General features: G+C 45.9%; 1 protein-coding gene across 2 annotated transcripts in view; it reads right to left on the reverse strand.

Moving 5' to 3' along the window:
• The window catches only part of PRKG1 (protein kinase cGMP-dependent 1), a 508740-nt gene that overhangs the window by 453848 nt on the left and 33153 nt on the right, over positions 1-21739 (reverse strand). Inside the window, exon 1 of one of the 2 annotated variants that reach the window (XM_005235115.4) lies at positions 18460-19086. The exons of the other annotated variant lie outside the window; for it this stretch is intronic. Within the exon in view, the coding sequence (XP_005235172.1) occupies positions 18460-18770 (311 nt within the window). The 5' untranslated portion in view covers positions 18771-19086. Of the gene's footprint in view, positions 1-18459; positions 19087-21739 lie in introns of those variants that run through there. 2 annotated transcript variants of the gene reach the window in all.

Below are 21739 nucleotides of genomic sequence, written 5' to 3' on the forward strand. Positions count from 1 at the left end.
GACAGCCCCTTTCAGAGTCTAAAAAAAAAAAATCTCAGAATACTGTATTCCTCTTTCCAATTTAAGTTAAGGTATGTACACAATTTTGTGTACACTAAGGAGAACAGGAATGCAAATGTTGACTTGTTCTTCACTTAAACTATTTTTTTACATTACTTTTTAAATACTCTTAACATTTTTACAGGTTGTTTGGATAAGACACAGCTATAAATCCTGCTGCTCTGTCAAGCAAGGGGAAAGCTTTGCATTATCTTGTGGAAATAAACTGTCAACAGCAGCAAAGGGGGGTAGGAGTGAGAAGGGGGTTAAACAGTGTTTAACACACTTAACCTGGGTGCCCAGAACAAAATCATTGCCTTCAGCCATACCTTTGCCATCTTCCTGTATTGGAATGATTGATACTTTCACACAAATTATTGAGGACGTCAGACAAGGATTCAACAACATGGGATGCCGACAATGCTCAAATCTTCCTTAGTTCTGTTAGAGCCAGCTAGACGCTTTTTAATCTTTATCCAGTGAACAACAATTTCAAAATAAACAGGTTTTACGATCATACTGATGATTATGCCACAGTAAAATGCAGACAGGCCTGTGTGTAAGACTGCTTAAATTACACGACTGATAGTACCTATGGAGATGCTAGCACTGCAAAAAGCCCATCCAGGGCTCTGAGGAAGGCAGCAAATGAATGAGCAAACATAGAAATCCCATCTAAAGCAATCCAAATTACAGCATTTACAATTAAATGCTGTGACTTGCATTGAAACCACATTACATAAGAAAGTCCTCAACTGAATCTGGTTAGGAAATTGAATTCCTGATGACATCTCCTCTTTGATACTTTCCTACCACAGCCTCTAAGGTCCAGTGAATGCCTGATAGCTGAGGGCTGTCCTGTGCCATCAAGCCAACAACAAAGTACATGTGTGCACTCAAAAAATGCAGCTGAGCAAGATATCTCCCCAAATTTCAGTTTTACAGTTGTCATATTTGTCCCCCAGGCAGTTCAGAGAAGCCTGTAGAGGCAAGAGAGGTCAAGGAGAAGAAAGAAGTGCCAAGCAGAATTACTACTTGCAGGTGCTCTAATTTTTTTTTTTTTTTAACAGAAATGCCCAGCACACCCAGCTGGAAGTCAAGCAGTAGAAATCCCAAGTGACCTCCTACACCTTCCAAAAATCAAGCTGGGCTCCATGTAGCTTTCAGACAGGGAAGGCGGGGGGGGGGGGGGGGGGGGGGGGGGAACCACACACACACCATACAGAAAGTTTCTAGTCTGAAATTTAACTCTTCAAAACTGTCAGTTCATCACACTCTTGGCGTATCTCTAATAGACATAAACCAAATTTTAAAGATGGTTGTGTGATTTACTCTCAGGTTAACAGGAAAAGAAAACCTGAAATAAATTTTTCATTAACCTGTACCTGTATTAAGTTATTTAGGTGGAAACACAGGGAAAGCTTCTCTGCCTGTGAAAATCAATGCCCCTTAAATGACAGCACTGGAATTTTAAGTGTCCTGTTTTTTTAAAGACTATGCCTTGTAGTTTGCTATTTAATTAGGAATGACACCTAATCTATCATCACGGAGTGCTCATGAAGGAGTCATAGTTAACATATTCTCTGGCACATAAAAATTAAGACTTCACAAATGCTGGATAATCAGCATCAAAAGCCAGATAGATCAAAGCCTGCAATGTTGGGAGCAAACCAAAGCTTGTGCTGACCAGATGCCCCAAGCTGCCCAACTTCTTGTAAATTAGGAAGCAAAAACATATCAACAGCACAAGTATGTCTGAAAAGGCAAAAATAAAGGAATAAACTAACTTCATACTGCACTCTGGCCACCCCTGAGGTTGTAAGAAGCACTTTATGGGGGCTGATGAAATCCTCCTCATCAAAAGCTGAAGAGGATCGTTCCAGAGCTGCAGGCTCCCTCTCCTAATCTGTTCTAGCAAGATGACCACACTATTTGCTTCCTTAAAAAAAAAAAAAAAAAAAAGCATACATGAATAAAGGGCTAACCATACAATCAGTACCAACAGTAGTGCCAGGAAAAGAGCCTGCTGCAAGATAAAGATGTGATGTAAAAAGTATCATATAAGGGAAGATGCTTATTTTTTAGCTCATACTGCTTATATGGATCAATAAAGCTTTGGTCACAGAGAAGATTTTTGGAGGGATTAGGGGTTTGGCTTTTTAAAGCACTATCTGTTTTGTACCTAAAACAGTCTGTGGATGTAGTACTAACAACAGGCCAAGGAGAGAGAACAAGTCTGGACACAGTGACTATGTGCCTAAGAGCTTGCCTTTTTTTATTTTCAGCTGTGACAGATGTCTTTTCCCTACTCAGAATTACTCTTTTTGCGAAGAACAGAAGCCACGAACAGCTAAGACATTTGCAGACGGTATAAAAAGTGGTTTTGAGGGTGTGAGGGGGAGGGTCAAAAGCAGAAATCTGTTTATTTGGCACCTAAATATAGCCCAGTTAACTCAGCAAACATTTTTTCTCTACTACATGCTATTTTGTCTATTTTTAGAGGGTGAAAGGAACCAGCTGTAGCATCACCATTTTATTACATTCTCTGATTGGGAATTTGCTTTTGTTCCCAGAACAAATCTCTGTTGTTAGGTGACCATGACCACTCACCTGAGTCTTGGGTATAAAAATTAAGTTTTCAGCTGAAGCAGCAGCAGTAAGGATGAGCTCTTAACCTTAGCTTTACATGAAGGAGCTTTGCTCAGCTATGCCTAGCTGTGATCCAAGCCTCTAATAAGCAAAGAGCACATATCCAGAGGCTGCTATTCAAGATCAGCCACAGGTTGATTAGTTATTGCATTCAACAGGACACAGGTGCCAGTAAAAGACAGGTTTCAACCACCTGCATTCAGAATGGAGGCTGCTTCTAAGAAAAACTTTTCTGGATAGTAAACAAAAATAAGTTTCGGCATTTTGAGATTCTTGTTTAAAACTCATTCTTACCCTCCAGAGTATTTTTGCCTTTTCTTTTTTTTGTAATAGGATTGCATACGTAGACAACTGTAGCACATTAGGATTAAAGCTACATAAAATTATTTTCTTTTTCCATAATCACTTAAAAATCAAACTTTGCTTGCTGAAGTTTTATCATACAGATCTGTCAAAGTGGCATCTGATTTGCCTCTTCAGATGAGTGCACAAATAGGCAACTGATTTAACTTCTCAAAATCCCTCCCTGCGAAAGGCACTTTTTTAAAAGCATAGTCCATGGGCAACAAAAGGATAGCTTTTAACTCAAAAAAAAAAACAAACATATTCTACAATTTTCTCCAATGCTTTCACGCTAATTTGCTGAGGTAGCTGTCTTTTACTCTTGAGGTATGTACTACAGGAAAGTGCACTTGAGTCTACAAAGCAATCCAGAGAAAACAGTATCAAGGCACTGACTGGTTGTGTCTGAGCAATCTCAAGATTGCCAACACAAGCAGATAAAACCCCCAGACTTCTAAGTCTTCTGAAAATGTGCAGAGCACAAGAAAGATTTAAAACAAGCAGATGTTAGTGGAAGGAAGAAAAACTGTAAGAGAGATAGGTGTAGCACTGCTCTTCTCCCGGGGATGGATCTAAAGCATCAATGCGTGATGTTCAGGGTCCATGCTCAGGACCTGGTAGCCTTTAGTTCTGCCTTGCCTATCTCTTGGCGACCTGAGTGATTTGGTGTCAGGCTGCAGACAACTTGTGATTTAGGCTGTGATGGTGCCTCTCACATTTTGTACCAGGAAGTCAAATGGAGAGCTAAGGAAACTCTGAAACAACTACAGAGCAAACAACCTGACATAGTTAGCTTTTTTGTGCATCATATTATTCACTTGAATTGACAAAATTTCCATTAAGAAGTTTGGAAAAAGTAGGGAGTATTATCTCCCCATGATATAAAATTTCTTCAGTACAAAGTCAAATAATATTTCAGCTGCTAACCAATGAAATCAGAATAGGTAATGGAGCTGAAGGCTTCCAACTATGCAAGCACAACATGTAATTTTCTTAAATTTCAGGCCCTATTCAGGAACTAGCATCTAAGCCTCATAAGGCTCCTCCAGCATACCTTAAAACTTCAAATACCTGTAAAGATTCTACCTTCTTGGCATATTACATAAGCATCCACATTTTACATAGTTGTCTTGACCATCCTAAAGACATCTGTTTTACTTCAGTGCCTAAGTCAGGTTGTCCTAACTTACACTTCCAGATCCTATACCATGCAAACAGGGTACAAGTTCATGAACCTTTTCATTTTGTTTGCTACATATACATAAATTTTTATATTGTTTTAACACCTCTGCCACAATGCTCTAGAAGATCGTTTGGCTGTACTTAAACAGTAGCCTTCTTCAGCACTAGCCCTGCAGCCAAAATTTTTGTGGCCACTAAATTCAGTGAGCTTAATCAAGTAATGAGGCTCCAATTTACAAAATTTGCCCATCACAGACCACATCAAGAATCTTTTGTGGTGGAAACAGTTGAAAAAACCAAGTAGAATTCATTTTGATTAAACTTGCAATTGAAAGAGTCCTCTATAGCTCACAGATGGAATTTCCAGTCAAAACAAGGAAAGATAAAAGAGCCACTGTGCTCTGGAGGCAAAATCTGAGTGACATGGATTCATGCCCCTAGCTCCACCCAGTTTTGATCAGGTCTCCCATGCAGTTGTCCTCACTCTTTATGGGGCAGCCTCACTCTTTATGGAAGCTTTTCCATTTGTACCTGCAAATACTGGGATAATGCCTTAATCAGGGTTTACACATCCCAAGTGATGCTCTAAATATCAGGCTACTGGTTTCCTATTTGAGCTCTTTCCAGCTTTCAAATAAATAAATAAATAAATAAATAAAAACCCCACCTGTTGTGTCTGAGCAAGAGTAATGGCACAAAAATCCTAAAGCTGAGATTTGCTTGATGATGTCCCTTTTGGACTTGCTTTGCCTACCTAAATAATGGTAACAGTCATCCTTGTACAAAGTTTGAAGGGGAAAAAAAAGTTGGGGATTTAAGAGGGAAGTGATAATTTGTTCCTAGTCATGGCCAATACACGATCTTATAGTACCTGCAACAATAGCTGATGAGGAAATAACACCACTTGCAAAGCAGAAGGGAGAGCAGCTGCTTCCTGCATGACAGGAGGAGAGGTCTGGTCTGCCACCATACAGAGCCAAATACCATTTTCCCCAGTGCCTAATCCCTAAGGTTGTACACACAACATACCTGCATTCACAATTACTGGCTAACGTGCTCTGGTATTCAGGCTTGCCATGCTTGCAGAAAGCACTCCTTGATAGTGCATGCCCTCCTGCAGGCACATCAATAAATATAGCAAATGAATGGAGGGAAATAAAGATGGGTAGTTAGCATTCCCTTGGGGCTTCTCTAATGAAAGACTGCTGGGCTGCAATACAATATCCACCCCACAACAGATCACTCACTGCACCACTGCCAAAAAAAAGGCCAGGAGCTCCTCCCGCCAAGGCAAGCTCCAACTCCGAGATACCCTGTCAGAGTCAGTTAAGAAGCAGCAGCAAAACAGGAGAGTTGCACCACCTGAGTCCCTTCTCCAAGCAGAAGTGTCACAAAACTTCAATTATCTTCCTGCAGCAACAAGTCTAACTTCAAGTGGCAAATCAAAAGCTATGTCTTCCTTTCAGCAATACCCTGAGACAAGGTAATATCGAGTAAAAACCAGAGCATCTGCCTGACTTAAGCTCTCCCAACGTAGTCATTACCACGGTATCTGAGTACATCTGTATTTGGGTATACTGCTAACAGAGAAAAGCCATCGCCTCTCCACACTTCTCTCGTGTGCCTCACAGAGCTAGGCTTCTACTGGGAAAACAAAGCAATTAAGTATCTGATGAGTAGGAGATGTGTTCTCCCCATTATGCAACTGCTGTGTTAGCAGGATTTAAACATCCAAAGATGTGTCAGGAAAAAACCCTTACATTTTTATATATATACACACACTCTAACTACTTTTTTAAATATCTAGCGAGTTTAGATAAATAGCACCATTTCAGCACTCAGACACCAGTTATGCACAAAGGTATACACACACACATTTCTAACAGAGATTTAGCCCACTCTGTTGTCTGTACGCTCCCCGCCAGCAAGACGCTGCTGTTATTTAACCCATAGGCAGGTCTGTAATACGGACAAGTAGCGATAAATGCTAAAATGCAGCCTCTCAAAGCTGGAGCAGCACTTTCTCAAGCAGTGCACAAGGACATATCAAGTCAGTGCAGGGTGACATCCAGCCATCGCGCAGCATGCATCATGATGTTTTGTCAATACAACTCAAAGTCATTACCACAAAAGTTTAACATTGCAATGAACTCCTCCCCTTGCTCCTAGCCTGGCTAGCAACAAGGGGTTCCTGCTGTAGTAATTACCATAATATGCAACTCGAATCACAGGTTACAACAATTTAAAGGTATATCCATTACAATCTTCACCCCTGGTCCCTCTGGACCAGACCATAGGGTTTAACATTGCAGTGAACTCCTCTTGCCTCTGCTCCGCCTTGGACATCCACAAACTGCAGTCCCTTAGGGTTGTATCTGCTCCAAGTGGAGCCTTACCTGTGTGCCACAGTCTCTCCAGGGGTATAACTGCTGCAGCACAGACTTCTCTATTGCCACAGTCACTTTGTGGTACACCTGTTCCAACCTGGCCTTATCCACAGGCCACAATGCCTTGAGAGACAGGCCTGCTTCAGTGTGGCCTTACCCACAGCCACAGTCCCTTCAGGAGTAAACCTGCTCCAACATGGCCTTACCCATGGCTGCAGTCCCTCCAGGGGTGTACCTGCTCTGTCATGGGCTTATCCATGGCCACATGCTTTGAGCTGCTCCATCATGACCCTGTGCACAATCACTGATGCTTCATCCTTGGGCCACAATCCATTCAGAATATACCTGCTGCGGCATGGACACAGCCACAGATGCTTTGAGATATACCTGCTCTGACATGAACTTATCCAAAGCCACAGATGCCTTGGGGTGTCTTGCTCCCATGTGGAGTCATCCGCAGGTCACACTCCCTTTGACTCAAGTTCACACTGTCTGTTCCAGCCTGACTGTCCAGTACAGGAACAGCAGCAGTGCTCTGGCCATCTGCCAGCCCAGGCACATCACCATTCCTGTTATCAAAACATTTCTGGGCACAGCACAGTAAGATCATAAGCAGTACAGCAAGTAGCTAAAGCGAAAAGCAGTCATAACAAGCACTAGACTCAACACGCAGTGAGGCAAGCAAGCCCCACAGCAAACACAGAAGCCTGCCAATTAATAGCTAAACAGCAATAACAGCTATAAATTCAATCTAGCACATTCCAATTAAATCTGTCATTATCTCAACCCCTTTGAGCACCACATTGGGCACCAAAAAGTTCTGCCATGGTTCAACCCCAGCCAGCAACTGCTTTAGCCCCAGCGCCACACAGCTGTTCACTCACTCCCCCTCCAGTGGGATGGGGGAGAGAATCGGAAGAGAGAGAAAACTTGTAGGTTGAGATAAAGACAACTGTTTAATAGGTAAAGCAAAAGCCACACACACAAGCAAAGGAATTTATTCACCACTTCCCATCAGCAGGCAGGTATTCAGCCATCTCCAGGAAAGCAGGGCTCCATCACACATAATGGTTACTTGGGAAGACAAACACCATCCCTCTGAATGTGCGTTCTCCCTTCCTCCTTCTTACGCCAGCTTTATATGCTGAACATGACATCACACCGTACAGAATATCCCTTTTGTCAGGCTCCCAACTTCTTGTGCACCCCCAGCCTACTCTACCTACACCTCAGCTGGTGGGGTGGTGCAAGAGGCAGAAAAGGTCTTGACTCTGTGTAAGCACTGCTCAGCAGCAATAAAAACATCCCTGTGTTATCAACACTGTTTCCAGCACAAATCCAAAACACAGCCCCATAGTAACTACTATGAAGAAAATTAACTCTACACCAGCCAAAAGCAGCACAATGCCCCAGTGCAGAGCAAACCAGCTGCTCTCTTGCTTTGTGTCCTTTTTGGTGCCAATTCTTTAGGGCAGGGGATGTTCATTATCTGCCTTTTGGCTGAGCCAAGCAAGGTGCAGGCAGCCAATGTGACAGTATTGCTGTTTGCCCGTAACAGGAGGCCCCACTGGACGACACATCTGATCAGCCACAAGTCAACTGATTTTGTACAAACTGGCACACTAGAAAAGCTGGATTGTCAGGAAAATCAAGCCTCCTGCGGTGTCTTGTGCTACAGCCACTGGAGGCTCTCTGCCTCCTGATGTATAGAGGAAACAAGGCAGTTTTTTTATGGAGATGTGAAGTCTGGACCCTATCAGATGGGACAGCTTTGTAGAAGGAAGAGCTTTGGGGTTGAGAGGGAAAAGAAGGACAAGCATTTATAGGAAGAAACAAAAATGTCGGGCACAAGAAGGAGGAGCAAAACAAGAACCAGGGAAGTAACTGAGGGCTCAGAAGAGAAGGGAGAAGCAAATGATGACGCCCTTCCTGGGAGGAGCAGTCTGCCCTGCCATGGTGGGCAGGAAGGACAGTGGCCTGAAAGCAGAGGGCTCTGGGAACACAATGACAGAGCACATGCCGTGAAAGGGACACAGAAGACCCATGGGGGATGCAGGTGGGAACCTGGAAGAGACAAAGGGAACAGATGCAATGAATTCAGCTCATACAAACTGCAAATTGCAATATTCCCACATTGTAGAATCCCAACCTGCAGACTCATGTCCAGCGGCAGGTCACTGCAGAAAACTAGAAAGGAAGTATCACTTCCTTTCCCCTCCATAGCCCCCTCTTCCACAACACCTGAAGGCTCAGTTTTCCCCCCTCACTTCTTAAAGCAGGGAGAGAGGAGAAACCCTAGTGCCTCGTTTACTTCTTCCAGCCTCTTCCCTGAGTCCTTGCTGCTGTTTGGTCCACACCTCTCTGCAGCCTCAGGAGCAAGGATCCAGCTGCCTAGCCAAAGACAGTAGAAGGGAGCTGCTGTTACCACAGCTGTGGTCTCAATGACAGCTATGTCAAACAGCCCTGCTGAAGACTATGTGTCAACTATCAAGTGTCAAAATCATTTGGTTTGTTCACTAAATATATATATATCAAAGTGCAAAACACAGTAGTTGCCAAAAGATGTGTATCTCCTTCATGTGACCAAGTTCAGCCACCATTAAAACTCACACGTAACCTCTTACAGACTTTCACCAATTTAAGCAATACTAAAACTTCCAAGGCAAAGAGGTAGACACCAACTCCACTGCGTATGTATTTCCAACTTAGAAAGGTGGCTGCCTGATCTTTCATTCTACCTAAAGGAATTTCTCTGGTTGATTTACAAAGCATCCCTATAGCTACTAAGATAGCTGTTGTTCCCAGCAAGCACAAATGTATAGCTGAATGGCATTATTTGCATCACATTTGGTTTATCTACACCTCCATTAAGTGCTCGGGTATTGCTTTGATGTGCTGTTGCCTGAGTCATAAGGCAATTGATTTCTTCTATTCATCAGAAACCTTACCCACCAAGAAAGTAATTTTCCTCATTTAGCCTGTGGACTACAAGAGCACTAATGAATTCTCCTCACCCAGTGGATCTTTGCACACAATTGACATCAAATAGGCAGTTTAAATAGTAACAAGCACTGACAGATCCCAGGGACCTACTTACACTGGGGACAGGGAGGAATGGCTTTAGATTTTCATCACATCCATATCACCAGTTATTTACTCTTTTGCTCCTGAATCCGAGTGATACTCTGTGGCTGCTAAGCCACAAAGCCAACAGCATTTCGACATATCAAGAGCTCAACTGATACTGGAAAACATTCCATAACTCCACCAATTTTAAAGCATGATTGTTTTCCAGCCTAATAAAAGTCTGTCTTGTAGTATATTTCTGTTAACGCAATACACCCATACATGTGGATAAGTACATCTGTGTACATACATCTGTGCACATAAGCAATTGCCATTTTATGTATTTCTTTTGAGCCTAGGATATCACATTTAACACAAACTATGCATACATTTACAAGCCCCCAGCTTCATTTTCAGTCATCCCAGACAGCTACACTACAATTTCTTCTATTTGTTCAGATCATCTACGATCACCCCTCACACACTATTAAGTAAGTGAACAAAATGAGCTGGCCTGACCAGGTAGTCTCCAAATCCACTTCAAGCCCATGTCACAGAGCCAGTCCACAGCTTTCCTGTCCTGACACAGTTTGTGTGTTTAACAGGAAACACCTTCAATAAATATGCTTACAAACCAAATCAAAAAAGGGAATTTTGGAGAGACACACACAGCTCTGGGCAGGAAAAGTGTTGCAGTATGATGAGGGGCTTTTTTTCAGTGACATCCTACTTCAAGACTGCTCCTAACAAACAAGCACCAAGTACAGTCCAACTATCCCAATCCTACTTCTTGAAGTCTGGGAGCCCATTTTCTACTTTGAAACGAAGCACCAGTGCTCAAGTTTGGCTATACGTGCTCAGGCACTAGTTTCCAAGGAAACCAGTGACTGCATGAGCATTGCAAAATGCAAGTCCTGTCCTCACTGTTTTGCAAGTACACTGTAGCTATCTCCATGACAAACCCTTCCAGGCAGGTGCTTTACCCCTGTTTCTGAAAGGCCTTAATACAATTTCAGAGATTTAGGATGTCAGTATGTACAGCACATATCCAAGCAACGTGCACACTTGCAACCAAACCACTTTCAGTAGATGCTGAGAGTAGAAGAAAGGAATTATTTGTTTTGGTTTAGGCTCCAAATAGCAAATACTTTGTTTTTTCCTGTTCTATCAGCCCTTCAACACAAAGACAAGCTACACAAAACATGAATGTCAGGGACTTCTCTGCCTACACATACCCCCTAGAAACTGCAAACAGCAGATGAAAAACACTTAGACAAATATTTATCCTTTAGCCTGCTACAAATGCAAGCATTTTGGCACTATGAAAAGCCAAAAGAGAAAAAATACCAGCAGCACAGGCAGGAGTAAGTATCATTTATGACAGTAAGTGGCATTTAAACCACTGCCATCTCCAGTTCAAAAAGCATGGCTTTCCAGGACCCCTTCCATTAAGATAAAGTTCATATTCTTCTGAAATCTTAGCATCCCACAGTATCTATCCCAAGCAGGATTACCAAAGAAGCAGGTACATATTAAGTCACTGTGTCCTTTTTAACTCTAAAGGAGCAATTTTTTCCCCTTCACTCATATTTTGCACCTGGTGACCAGTGAGACAGTGCTTAGTAAGGCACAGGGTACACCTGCCTTCCCACCAAGTCTGCAAAACAGGTTGCTGAGAGAAAGCTGGCTAGTCTAAATTTTGTGCTGCTACGTACATTTTTGCTCAGTATTAGCATTCTGATATGCATTGTGGGGTTTTTCAATTCATTTCAAACATGTAAGATGCATGCTGTGTTCGTGTCCATGGTCTGGGACCACATTTTCTGTTGATGTATTTTAAAAACTATAATTTAAAAAACTATCTAACTACAGCATTCACCCAGTAATACAGATAAGAGAAACGAAGTTAATTCTGTAGAATTTATGGAGATGTACTACAATTTTTAAAATAGTTTCTATGTCAGTAACCCCCTTCATTTAAGTCCTATTAGCTTCCTTAAATCTAACGTACTTGTTGAATAGTTTTGTTTTGCATATAACCACCATAGAGACTTCAATATAGTTTCTGAACAGAACCAATTTTCTTTAAAACAGCGTATTTACACTACACTGCTAAAATTAATATCCCAAAGCAGCAGAAATTCAGAGAAGTATGTCTTGCTTACTGCTACTTAGCAAAACTAAAAATAACTGAAATTGCAGCAACATTTAATCTTGCCATCCCTCATCAAAGCAAGAATAAGACAACAAATAACAAAACAAATAGATGACTTTAATAGCTTTGTCTGGTGAATTGGTTTTTTACCTTCTTTTGAATAGAACACCTCTGGACCTTAGAGTTTACATTCAGCACAAACATTACCTGACTCAACAAGTGTAGTTCAGAGATGAGCCAAAACACTACTTGCCAATAGAGAAAATTCTTTGTCCTCTGCATAATAACCAACTACAATATAGTTATTCCTTATCAACACTAGTAACCAAAACCTCAGAAGGCTAAATCATCCAAAAAGCCATACTATCAGCAATCTCACACTTGCCACTTCACAGGGCATTAAGCAGCACCAACTCCAAGGTGAGTCACACGTGTGCCTCTTTTGTAGAGGAAAGCCCCATCCACTACCATAATCGTCAAGCCAGACCTGTCAAAACAGAGTAAAGTAACATTTGACTGACTTGCATTCACCACCATACTTGACACACTGCAAGTTAAAACTTCCATCAGGAAGCATATCATCCCTTACAATAAAACATCATCCTTGCCAAGCACAGAGGCTCTGCTCTCCGTCCTGCTGTGTGAACAGATGTGGAGCAAGTTGGGTGTTTGGGGAGCCAAGAGAGGAGACAGCTCACAAGGCAACTCTGTCAAGCTGCCTTGGCCAGCCATACAGATAAGTTTAGGACTGGACTGCTCAGTAGGCAACAAGTCCCAAGTACCCAGACTCTGCAGCACTTGCTACAGGAGAAGCCATCCACAGTATCTGAGAGCTTGTCCATGCAAATCAGCCAGCTGAAGCCAAACACAAAAACTGCAGTAAGGTTTGAATGGCACCACACTGATGGAGCAGCAAGAGAAAAGTTGATACGTCCCCTTGACAGCTGCCAAGATGAATGGAAATCTAGTAAGCAGGGGCCTAAGGGAAAGCATTCCCCAAGGCAATGCTCTTGGCCACATATATTGTTGGTGGGCACACCATCCTTTCTCACAGACCTCCTATCCGAGGAGAGATGCTGCCCCATCACCACTCAACATATATCAGTAAAGTCCTAACCCTAACAACCTAACCCCTTAAATCCTGCATACCGAAAAAAAACCCTACTGACATTAATGGATGTCAGCATTTAATCAAGAATTAGCAGATCTTTCCAGGCACGTAAATTCTCTCTCAGAACATTGTTAAACTTCATTCAGATGGATTCACCGTTCTATCACATGGCACAGAAAAACAACCACAGTGGTCAATTACTCTCAAACAAATGATAAATGCATTTAAAATTGACCACTGGACACATCATACTGAATTACATCTTGATAGTGGAAAAAAAAATAACATTGCATGCACCACTACATCCACCACTACTGACTGCTTTTGATAGGATGTTTTCTGCAGCATGACACTAAAACCAGAAAGTAACAGGACTAAACAGGCCACCACCCCTCATCTGATTTCACAACTCCTGTCCCATATTTCAGGAAGCAATCACTGCAGGAGCATGTCTCGGTTCCTGATCACAGGTCCCTCCAATCATCTCCACCATCAGTTTTAGTGGTTAAATTACGTTGCAACCATCCTCCAAATTATTTTAGAAACAGAAAGACACAGGGTTTAAGAACAAAGGTTTGAATTTTGGTTGATTTGGGTTTTTTTTTTTATAACTATAGTTTGAGAGCATTAATTAATGAACAGCTCCTGGCAGCACACATACCGTTCATAAATTCCAGCAGATAATTTTATGCAAACACTCTAAATATGAAGTGTTTTTCAAATATTTCTGAGGGGTTTATTACTTTTATGATCACTTTAAAATATGCCTCTAGTCCACAGAAGATGTGCACATTCACCTTCAAAGAACCAATCTGGCTGTTGAAGGGATTTTGTTAAATCTCTTGTATGTATGTTGTACTTTCCCTAAGGCTACGCAACCAAGTATTGTATTTTATTTAAACCAGAACTCTTAAATACAACTCACAGGCTGCTCCTCCCCCAAAAAACAAATCGCCGGGATTTTGGCAGATTCTCCATCTTTAAATTCAAAGCATTCCTAAGTCTGTTAACTCACAAAATCAAGTAATTTTTCATCTTACTCAACATTTTCTATAAATGACATAGCACTTTGCCAGTATCTCAGTTTACGACAGGGCATACACCACCTCTGACAAAAGAAGATCAGGCCCTATACATTTCTTTACACTCATGAATCTCCACTTTGTTTTATACTCTGCTTCTACAATTTTTTTTTCCCTTCTGGAAAACAAAATACACTGATTATACACTTCAAAAAAAGCATACAGCTGTTGCCAATCACCAAATGAAACAGCATTTTAACATTAAAGTCCTGGGTGTTTTCCCATGGCAAGTACAAAACAACAAAAGAGAAGAGACAAGAGTTAAAGCTTCCTAGTTAAAAAGGCTATTCTTTGGTTTGCAACTCTGTAAAATCATAATTGGAGTAACAGTTGGTACAAACTCTGTCTCACACTATTCTTTTCATGCTGACAGGCTGTTAGCAGCCAGGATATATCCTGCGAGAGGTCAAAGGTGTGCAAAAACAAACAGAGCAGCAATTTTAGAAGATGAAGAGGAGATAAGGATTTGTCATGGCATTTTTCTACCATGGAAAACCACCCAGCTTTCTCCACAGTCTGTGCCCACTTACTCCAGTCATTTCTTGCAAGTTATTTCCTTTGGTGGGAGAAAGAAAGAGACACTTATTTTAGACAACTGGCTTCCAGTTACTTGAACAGGAAAACTGATAACGATGCCAATGCCTGACTTCTCTCACTGGTCTCGTAACTTGGAAGAAAATGGCAGGATGCATCCCTCTATGGATTTTATCTATAAACCCCTTATGTGAACCCACAAAGTCACATTTCACATATTTAAAAAACTTTAGAGGCAAAATAAGCCCAACCCTGCAACAGCAACTAAAACTCTTAATCCTCTTAAAAAAAGACAGGTTTGTGTTTACTTTAAAAAAAAAAAAACAAACAAACTATAGGCATCTAAAATGGTGGCCTTTGTGTGCAAAGGAAGACCTTGCAGGAAATTTAAGGCATTTTTCTGAATGAGACAATTTACTTCCACACTTGAAAGGAATTCAGAGTTTATTTTTATAACCCAGAATCTTCTACGTGACATCACAGTAGCTTACATAGATGCTTCACCACAGAGTCAGACCCACAGGTATCCCAAGTCTACCACAGCCTTGGTGATCACCCCTCCTCACATCTAACTGACTTTCTACTACTTCTGCTCCTACCAATCTCCAGCTGCCTTACGTGCTCATCAGGAGAGCAGACCCAGCACCACTTTTTTTTTTTTTTTTTTTTTTTTTTGGCAAAAATAAACACAGGCTACCAAGCAACTGCAGATTTCCTGTGTGTCTTCTTGGTGCTCCTACTGTTCTATAATGCTGGAAAACAGGCTGATACTTTGATGGCTTGTCAAAACCAAAGGTTGGATGCCACTACTCCAAGAGTCACTGAGGTTTGGCATGAACGGGACAAAAAAAGTCAACCCTTGTCTGCATGGTTTGGTAGTTCCTGCTCTGCTTTCAGGTCCTCTCCACCTTAACCCCCAGTACCACCACAAATAATTATCTTGAACATCAGAACTTCATTCAAGATCATGTCACATTCATTTAATCAAGACAACAATCTTCCTCAACCACTTATGAGCACTATGTAAGCCATGTTTGTGGTCATATGTAGAAAAGTATAAGAAAAAATATCAAAATTTAGAATGATCCCAAATAAACTAGACTGCTCGCACTTTCTCACTCAGTCTCCCGGGTATATCTACCATGAGCAGAGCAGGTCATATGGATTGTATTTTAATCACGAGAACCACAGGTAAGCAAAACGTACAGCTCACGTTTTCTTTTATGTACCCGTATCCACCTTTCCATTGGGATGCTCAGATTAGAAGTGCTCATCAGTGCAGCTACATATTTAGGTAAGCACCTGAGATGACCATCTAAATCCAGAAGACATCACACCACCTCAGCAGGTGCCCGTCCCTGGGTGTCAGGCTTTGAGGGCTTCCCGCCAACTCAACATGACAGCTGAAGCAGAACAGTGAACGCTTCCCAGAGTAACGTGTACTCCTGAAGCCATTAACATCTCTTCCACCTCAGCGATAAGGTCTGAAGCTGCAAGCTGACTTAAATATTATAAATAGTATTAGAGCATTGACCACAGAAGGTCAATATGAAATACTCCCTCAGGTGGGTGCCGTGCATTACACTCCACATGACGCTACAGCAAGGCATTTACGCAACAAGCAATTAAAATTCAAGTGGAAAACATTAATTCAAGGCTTTGTCAGGCATCCTACATATTTCACCGTACACGGCAGAGGCTCCAGGCTTGTTCTGCTGAAACCTGAAGCGCTTCCCCAAGCTCCGGAAAGCTCGGTTCACGCTTTGAGGGCGCCAAGGGGCAAAAGCACACGTCCCTGACAGAAAAATAAGCGTTTTTGGATACAATATGCTGTCCTACAGCTTAACCAAGGAAATTAATGCCTCTGGGCTGCCTTATCCCACCTCAAAGGTTTACCAGCTACACCAGGGCCTGCACAGACCCACCTGCCCGCCCACACCTCAGCCGCCACCCGATCGCGGGGGAAGGCGTCCCTCGCCTGACAGGGCCCGGCCCCCGCCCAACGGGCGGATTTTGTTCGCTTTGGGGGGCTGGTGTCGGTTGTTGGGTTTTTTCGCTCCACCACAGCCGCCCTTCTGAATCCGGAGCCGCGGCCGTTCGCCTTAAAAGGGCAAAATATCTGTGGAGAAACGGCGGCAGGAATGGGGGGGGAGTGGGCGGGCAGGACGGACAGCCGGCAGCCGCCGCCCTGCCACACGGCGGCCGGGCCCACCGGAGGGTCCCGGGGCGGCGGCAGGGCCGGCCCATGGTGGCCGCCCTCCCTGGGCGGGCGGCCCCGGCGCGGCGGTTGCCAGGATACGGTGGGGCCCCGCCATGACAGCGGGAAGGGCCGAGGCGGCGCGGGCAGGACCCCCGACCCGTAACCTACCGGGGGAAAGGACCGAGTCCCAGCAGCAGCAGGCAGACAGGCAGTGCAACCCCTGCCCCAGCATCCCCCGCTGGGGCAATGGGGAGCACCTGGGCATCGTCCCGCGCAGCTGCCCTGCCCCGCCCCGCCTGCAGCACCTGCGCCGCCCGCCCCGCCATCGCCTCGGCCCGGGAGCGAGCCCGCACCCAGGTGGAGCTGGTGATGTCCCGCCTGGGGCTCCGGAGGGGCCTCGCTGGAGCAATACAGCGTTGAGAGGCCGAGGGCCCCATCCGCCATATGCCTTAACGAGCGGCTGGGGGGGCCTGCATCCCAAAGCCCACCCAAAACAAGAACAACCTCAACTATCAGAATGCCTCAAATGATCCTCCACGACCCCAGCGCCCCGTTTAATTCATCAAGGAAGATGCCGACCTCAAGGGAGAGGCGGATTTGGCCACCGACCGGCAGCGGCGACGGGGAGGTCGAGCCCCGGCTGCTGCCAGCGGATGGCACGGCACGGCAGCAGCGGGCAGGGGGAGGCGAGCCCCCGGCAGCCCTCTCCGCTGTGCTTGCACATGAAGCCAGGCGCTTCAGCAGCAAATAATCTCGGTTTTTCCTCTTCCCCACCCCCCCTTTAAGGAGTGCTGAACCAAATGCATTGCGATTTATTGGCTAGGAAAAGATACTGAGCGGGGGGAGGTGATCCCGTTCCTGGGAGGTCTTCATTTTCTCCATTAATTCGCTATGATTTACCTCGTCTCCCGCAAGTGTGAAACCAGGGCAGCGCATCTCCCAGGCGTGCAGGGAGCTGGGAGCCAAGGTTCCCCACAACTTTCCCGCCGCCCCCCGCACACGCTGCTCCACACCAGGATGCTGCAACGAGTCCCTGCCACAGCCTTCCTCCCCCGCAACACACCAGCACCCAGCGGGCGAAGGAGGCCAGGCAGGGCGGCGAGGAGGCTGCTGGAGACCCGGGCACCGCACCCCGCCGGGCACCTAAGTTCCCCGCCCGCCCCGCTGCGAGTCGCTCCCTGCAGGACGCCGCTCCTCCCCGGAGGGGAGAGACCCCCGAGTTCCTCCCGTCCCCTCCCGCTGCAGTAAACCCCCGAGACCGCGGTGCGCTCCGGCTCAACCCGCCGGTGGCAGAAACTCCCCCGGTGACCGCCCGCCCCTGCCTGGGCTCGCCCCCGTGCCCCCCCGGCGGGCTGGGGGCGCGGCCGGGCCGGGGGAGCGGCTCTCCCCATACCGGGGGGCTCACTCCTGGCGCACGTTCCCCCCCGAGCCCGCAGCTCGCAACTTTCCCACCCCGCGGACCGCGAGGCCACCCGGGAGGCTACGGGGGCGGGCGGCACCCGGGGCAGCCGCGCTTCGGGGCTCCGCTCCGCGCCTCCCCCGGCTCCCCCCGGCGGGCGGCAGCAGCGAGGACGGGGGATGCAGGGGGAGCGGCGTCCGCCGGCTGCCCCACAGCAGCGAAGGGAGAAGGGGGCGAGGCGAGGGGAGAGGCGAGGCACTGAACGTTCCGCTCCCCGCGGGCGGTGGATACCCGGGGTGAACCCCCTGCTTACTGTGGGCTCTTGGGGTAGAAGGGGAGGGTGACGTGGCTGAGATCCTGGATGTCAAAGGCGGTGGGCTCGGCCGAGATCGCCTGCCGCTTGGTCCTCTGCTCTCCCTGCAAGGTGCCGGCACTCTGCTGCTGCGCCTGCTGGGTGGCGGGCCGGATCACGGAGCGGTACTTGTCCAGCTCGTTCTGCAGCTTCTGGATCAGTTCGTCCTTCTGGTCCAACTCCAGCTCCAGCTCGTCGATGAGCGCATCCCGCTGCCGCAGCTCCTCGATCTTCTCCTGCAGCGCGTACTGTAAATCCCGCAAAGTGCCCATGGTCCTGGCGCCTCGCTCGCCCCTCGCCTCTCCCGGCAACTTTCCCACCCGGGCCGCCCGCCGCCTCCCCGCACTTGGGCCAACTTCGCCTCCGCCGCCCCCTCCGGCCCGGCCCGGCGCGGCCCCGCTGCCCGCCGGGGCCCCGCCGCAGCCGGACCCCCGCCGCCGGCACCGCGCTCCGGAGCCGGGTTGTTAGGGGCGATTTCAATCCGCCTGCGTCAGGCGAGGCTGGAGAGGGAGCGGGAGACACACACACACGCGGAGGGGGAGGGAAGGAGGGAAGGCGGCAGGGAGGGAGGCAGGGGCGCTTGCGAGGATGCACATGCACTCCCCGCTACCTCCTTCCCGGCCCCGCCGGCTCCCCGCGCCGCCCACGCCCCCCGCCGCCGGCCCGCGGGGTCGCCCGGCGGGGGATGCAGGGAGGGGGCGGCCGGCGGCTCCCTCCGGGGCGGCGGGAGCGAGGAGGGAGGAGGAGGCCATCAAACAGGTCCGAACCCTGGGAGATGGCTGCACAAACCTGCCCTCCCCGTCCCGCTTTCAGGGTGTCCCCTGGTCCTCTCCCTTCCCATCCTCCGCTCCCATCAAGGGTGCTACTTTCCTCCTATGCAACTTTCCCCGTTTATCTCCCGTTTAGTTTTTTTCTTGTAAAAAAAAGCGCCGATTTTTGTTGTCTTCTCTGACTGAAGGTAAAGCCAGTGCCTGGCACGGCCCCTCCTCAGTCTCAGCAACGTTTGGGCTCCAAAAACCCAGATTTTAACATGAGTGTCAGTCAAGTAGCTCTGCACTGGAAAAGCCTGGAGGTAGGGCATATGGGTTTCAGAGCACTAAAAAAAACCCTCAATTAAAAATGGGAAATAGACTTTCTGTGTAGCCCCAATACCCACGAGAATGCATAAGCTAGTTTCTGCAATACCAAACACAATAGGATTTTCCCAGGGTGTGAGCACAACGGCTCATGCACTAGGATTTTCTGCATGCCAACAAACAGCTACACACGCCGGTACCTGTGTGATACAGTCTACAGGTCTGCAGCTCAAAAAACCCAAAAATAAACTAAATGAGCCGTATCGGCTGAGCCCTCAATGCCAAATGGCTGTTTTCCTTTGTCTTCCCTGTGCTTGCCAAGCGTAGAAAGGACAGCAATGTATGCCGTGACACCCAGCTCCTGGGCTTGGCCCTCCAGGGCAGAAAGAGGGATTTGTAGGCAAGAAAATAGCTGGTTTGGGGCTTTCCCAATAAGACTGCACAGTCTGGAGGAGTCAGGGGTAAAAAAAAACCCACGACTAGTTAGGCCCAGGTGCCCTGCACAAGCTTCCACAGCGCTGGGGCACGGGCACAGTTTCATGCTCATGTTTTCAGGGCAGCAGAAGCAGCTGCTTCAGTTCCCTCTTTGGGAGTTTGATTTTGGGAGGAGAGAGGTAGGATGCAGCCATGGATACATTTTTGGAGGTGGGTGGTACCTCTGCGTTTGTAGCTGCTGTTAGCAGTGTGTCCAGACCTCCCATTCCGGCATTAGCTGGAAATGAAGCATCCAGACAGAGACTGTTTATGAGATTGAGCTTTTTCAGTTGTTTTTTGTTTGTGGGTTTGGTGGTTTTTTTTAATTGTTACATACTAGTGCTTGGCTGAATCCAAAGTTCCAGCTTTCAACCTGCAGATGGTCTTTCTAAAATCAATTATATATATAAAAAAAAGAACGGATGAGAAATTACAACTGCTCCCTGCTCATCACTTGTTTGAAAGGGCCTGGCCTTTGTGCATAAACATGAGGCTTTGCAGGTTCTTCAATGTATTTTTGAGATGCATGTTAAAAAAAAAATGGGTTATGCAAAACGCTTCAGTTTTCCTTCCCCTTGATACATATGTGCCAGGCACAAAAGCAAAGTACCCTGGTTGTTTTCATGGGTTACCAACATGCTTTAAGTTCAGACAGCATTTTTTACTACATATTCCCTCCATTTCAATCTTGTATAACTCACTAGGAACAAAAGTACCAAATATCTTCTGAACATTTCCATTTTAAAGAAGACTGGCATTAAATAGATGCATTCCTGCTGCCTACAAACTAGAAATCAATAATAAATAAAATATTTTAATAGCATTTAGCTGACATACTTAAAGTTTTATTGCTTTCGTCCCTAGAGAAGTGATACCAACTTCTGGGCAAGGAAGATGGTGATACAATTAACTGAAGCCCGCCAGGCTTCTAAAGAGTAACAGCCTTGAGAGGAAATTTGTGCATAATTTCTCAATGGCAAGTGGTGAAGTCACATTACCTGGTTTCTAGTAGAGGTACACAGCTTGAAACTGAGACAACAGTACCTAGACCTGAAAGGATCCAGAAGAAACCATGAGAAATTCTGGGAAATAAAACTGGCAAGGAATTTAGCTGAGTATATCTAAAGAAAATAACTTATTTACAGGTGGGAAGCAGATTTTCATAGGACCTATGAGGTCTAAAGAGAGATTTTCATGGCTCAGTTTTTGATTTGGGACTATAACCAGCAGCTGTCAAGTCCAAGCATGATTTAAGCATGAGGCCAAAGCAGCCTAAAGGGCTTCACAACCTGACAGCCAAGTTCTGCCGCAGGAAGGCAGCGGGTAGTTGCCTATTTTTGGCTGCTTACTGCTCTCCCAAAGAAATCATTGGGAGAGTGCAGATCTTCTCTCTGTGGTTCATACTTCAGGCTTTCCTGTTACTGACTGGTGTGTAATCTCAGGGATCGCAGGGTACTGCCCCACTCCAATAAAAATAAAACCTCTGATCCCATTCCCTTCAACTTAAAGTTCCCAATAAAAAAATCTCAAGACTCGAGAGCAGCTGCTTTGTCTTCCCGATCCAGTGAATGGAAAGAAACAGCTTTAGGGAGAAGAATGGCAGGAATGCACCAACTGGCTTGGTTTCAGGAGGACAGGGCAAAGCTGCTTGCATTTTGTTAAGGGAGCCTTTGGCTATGGTTGCCCCAAAG

Source organism: Falco peregrinus, chromosome 1 (genome assembly GCF_023634155.1).
Source record: "Falco peregrinus isolate bFalPer1 chromosome 1, bFalPer1.pri, whole genome shotgun sequence".
Lineage (NCBI taxonomy): Eukaryota > Metazoa > Chordata > Aves > Falconiformes > Falconidae > Falco > Falco peregrinus.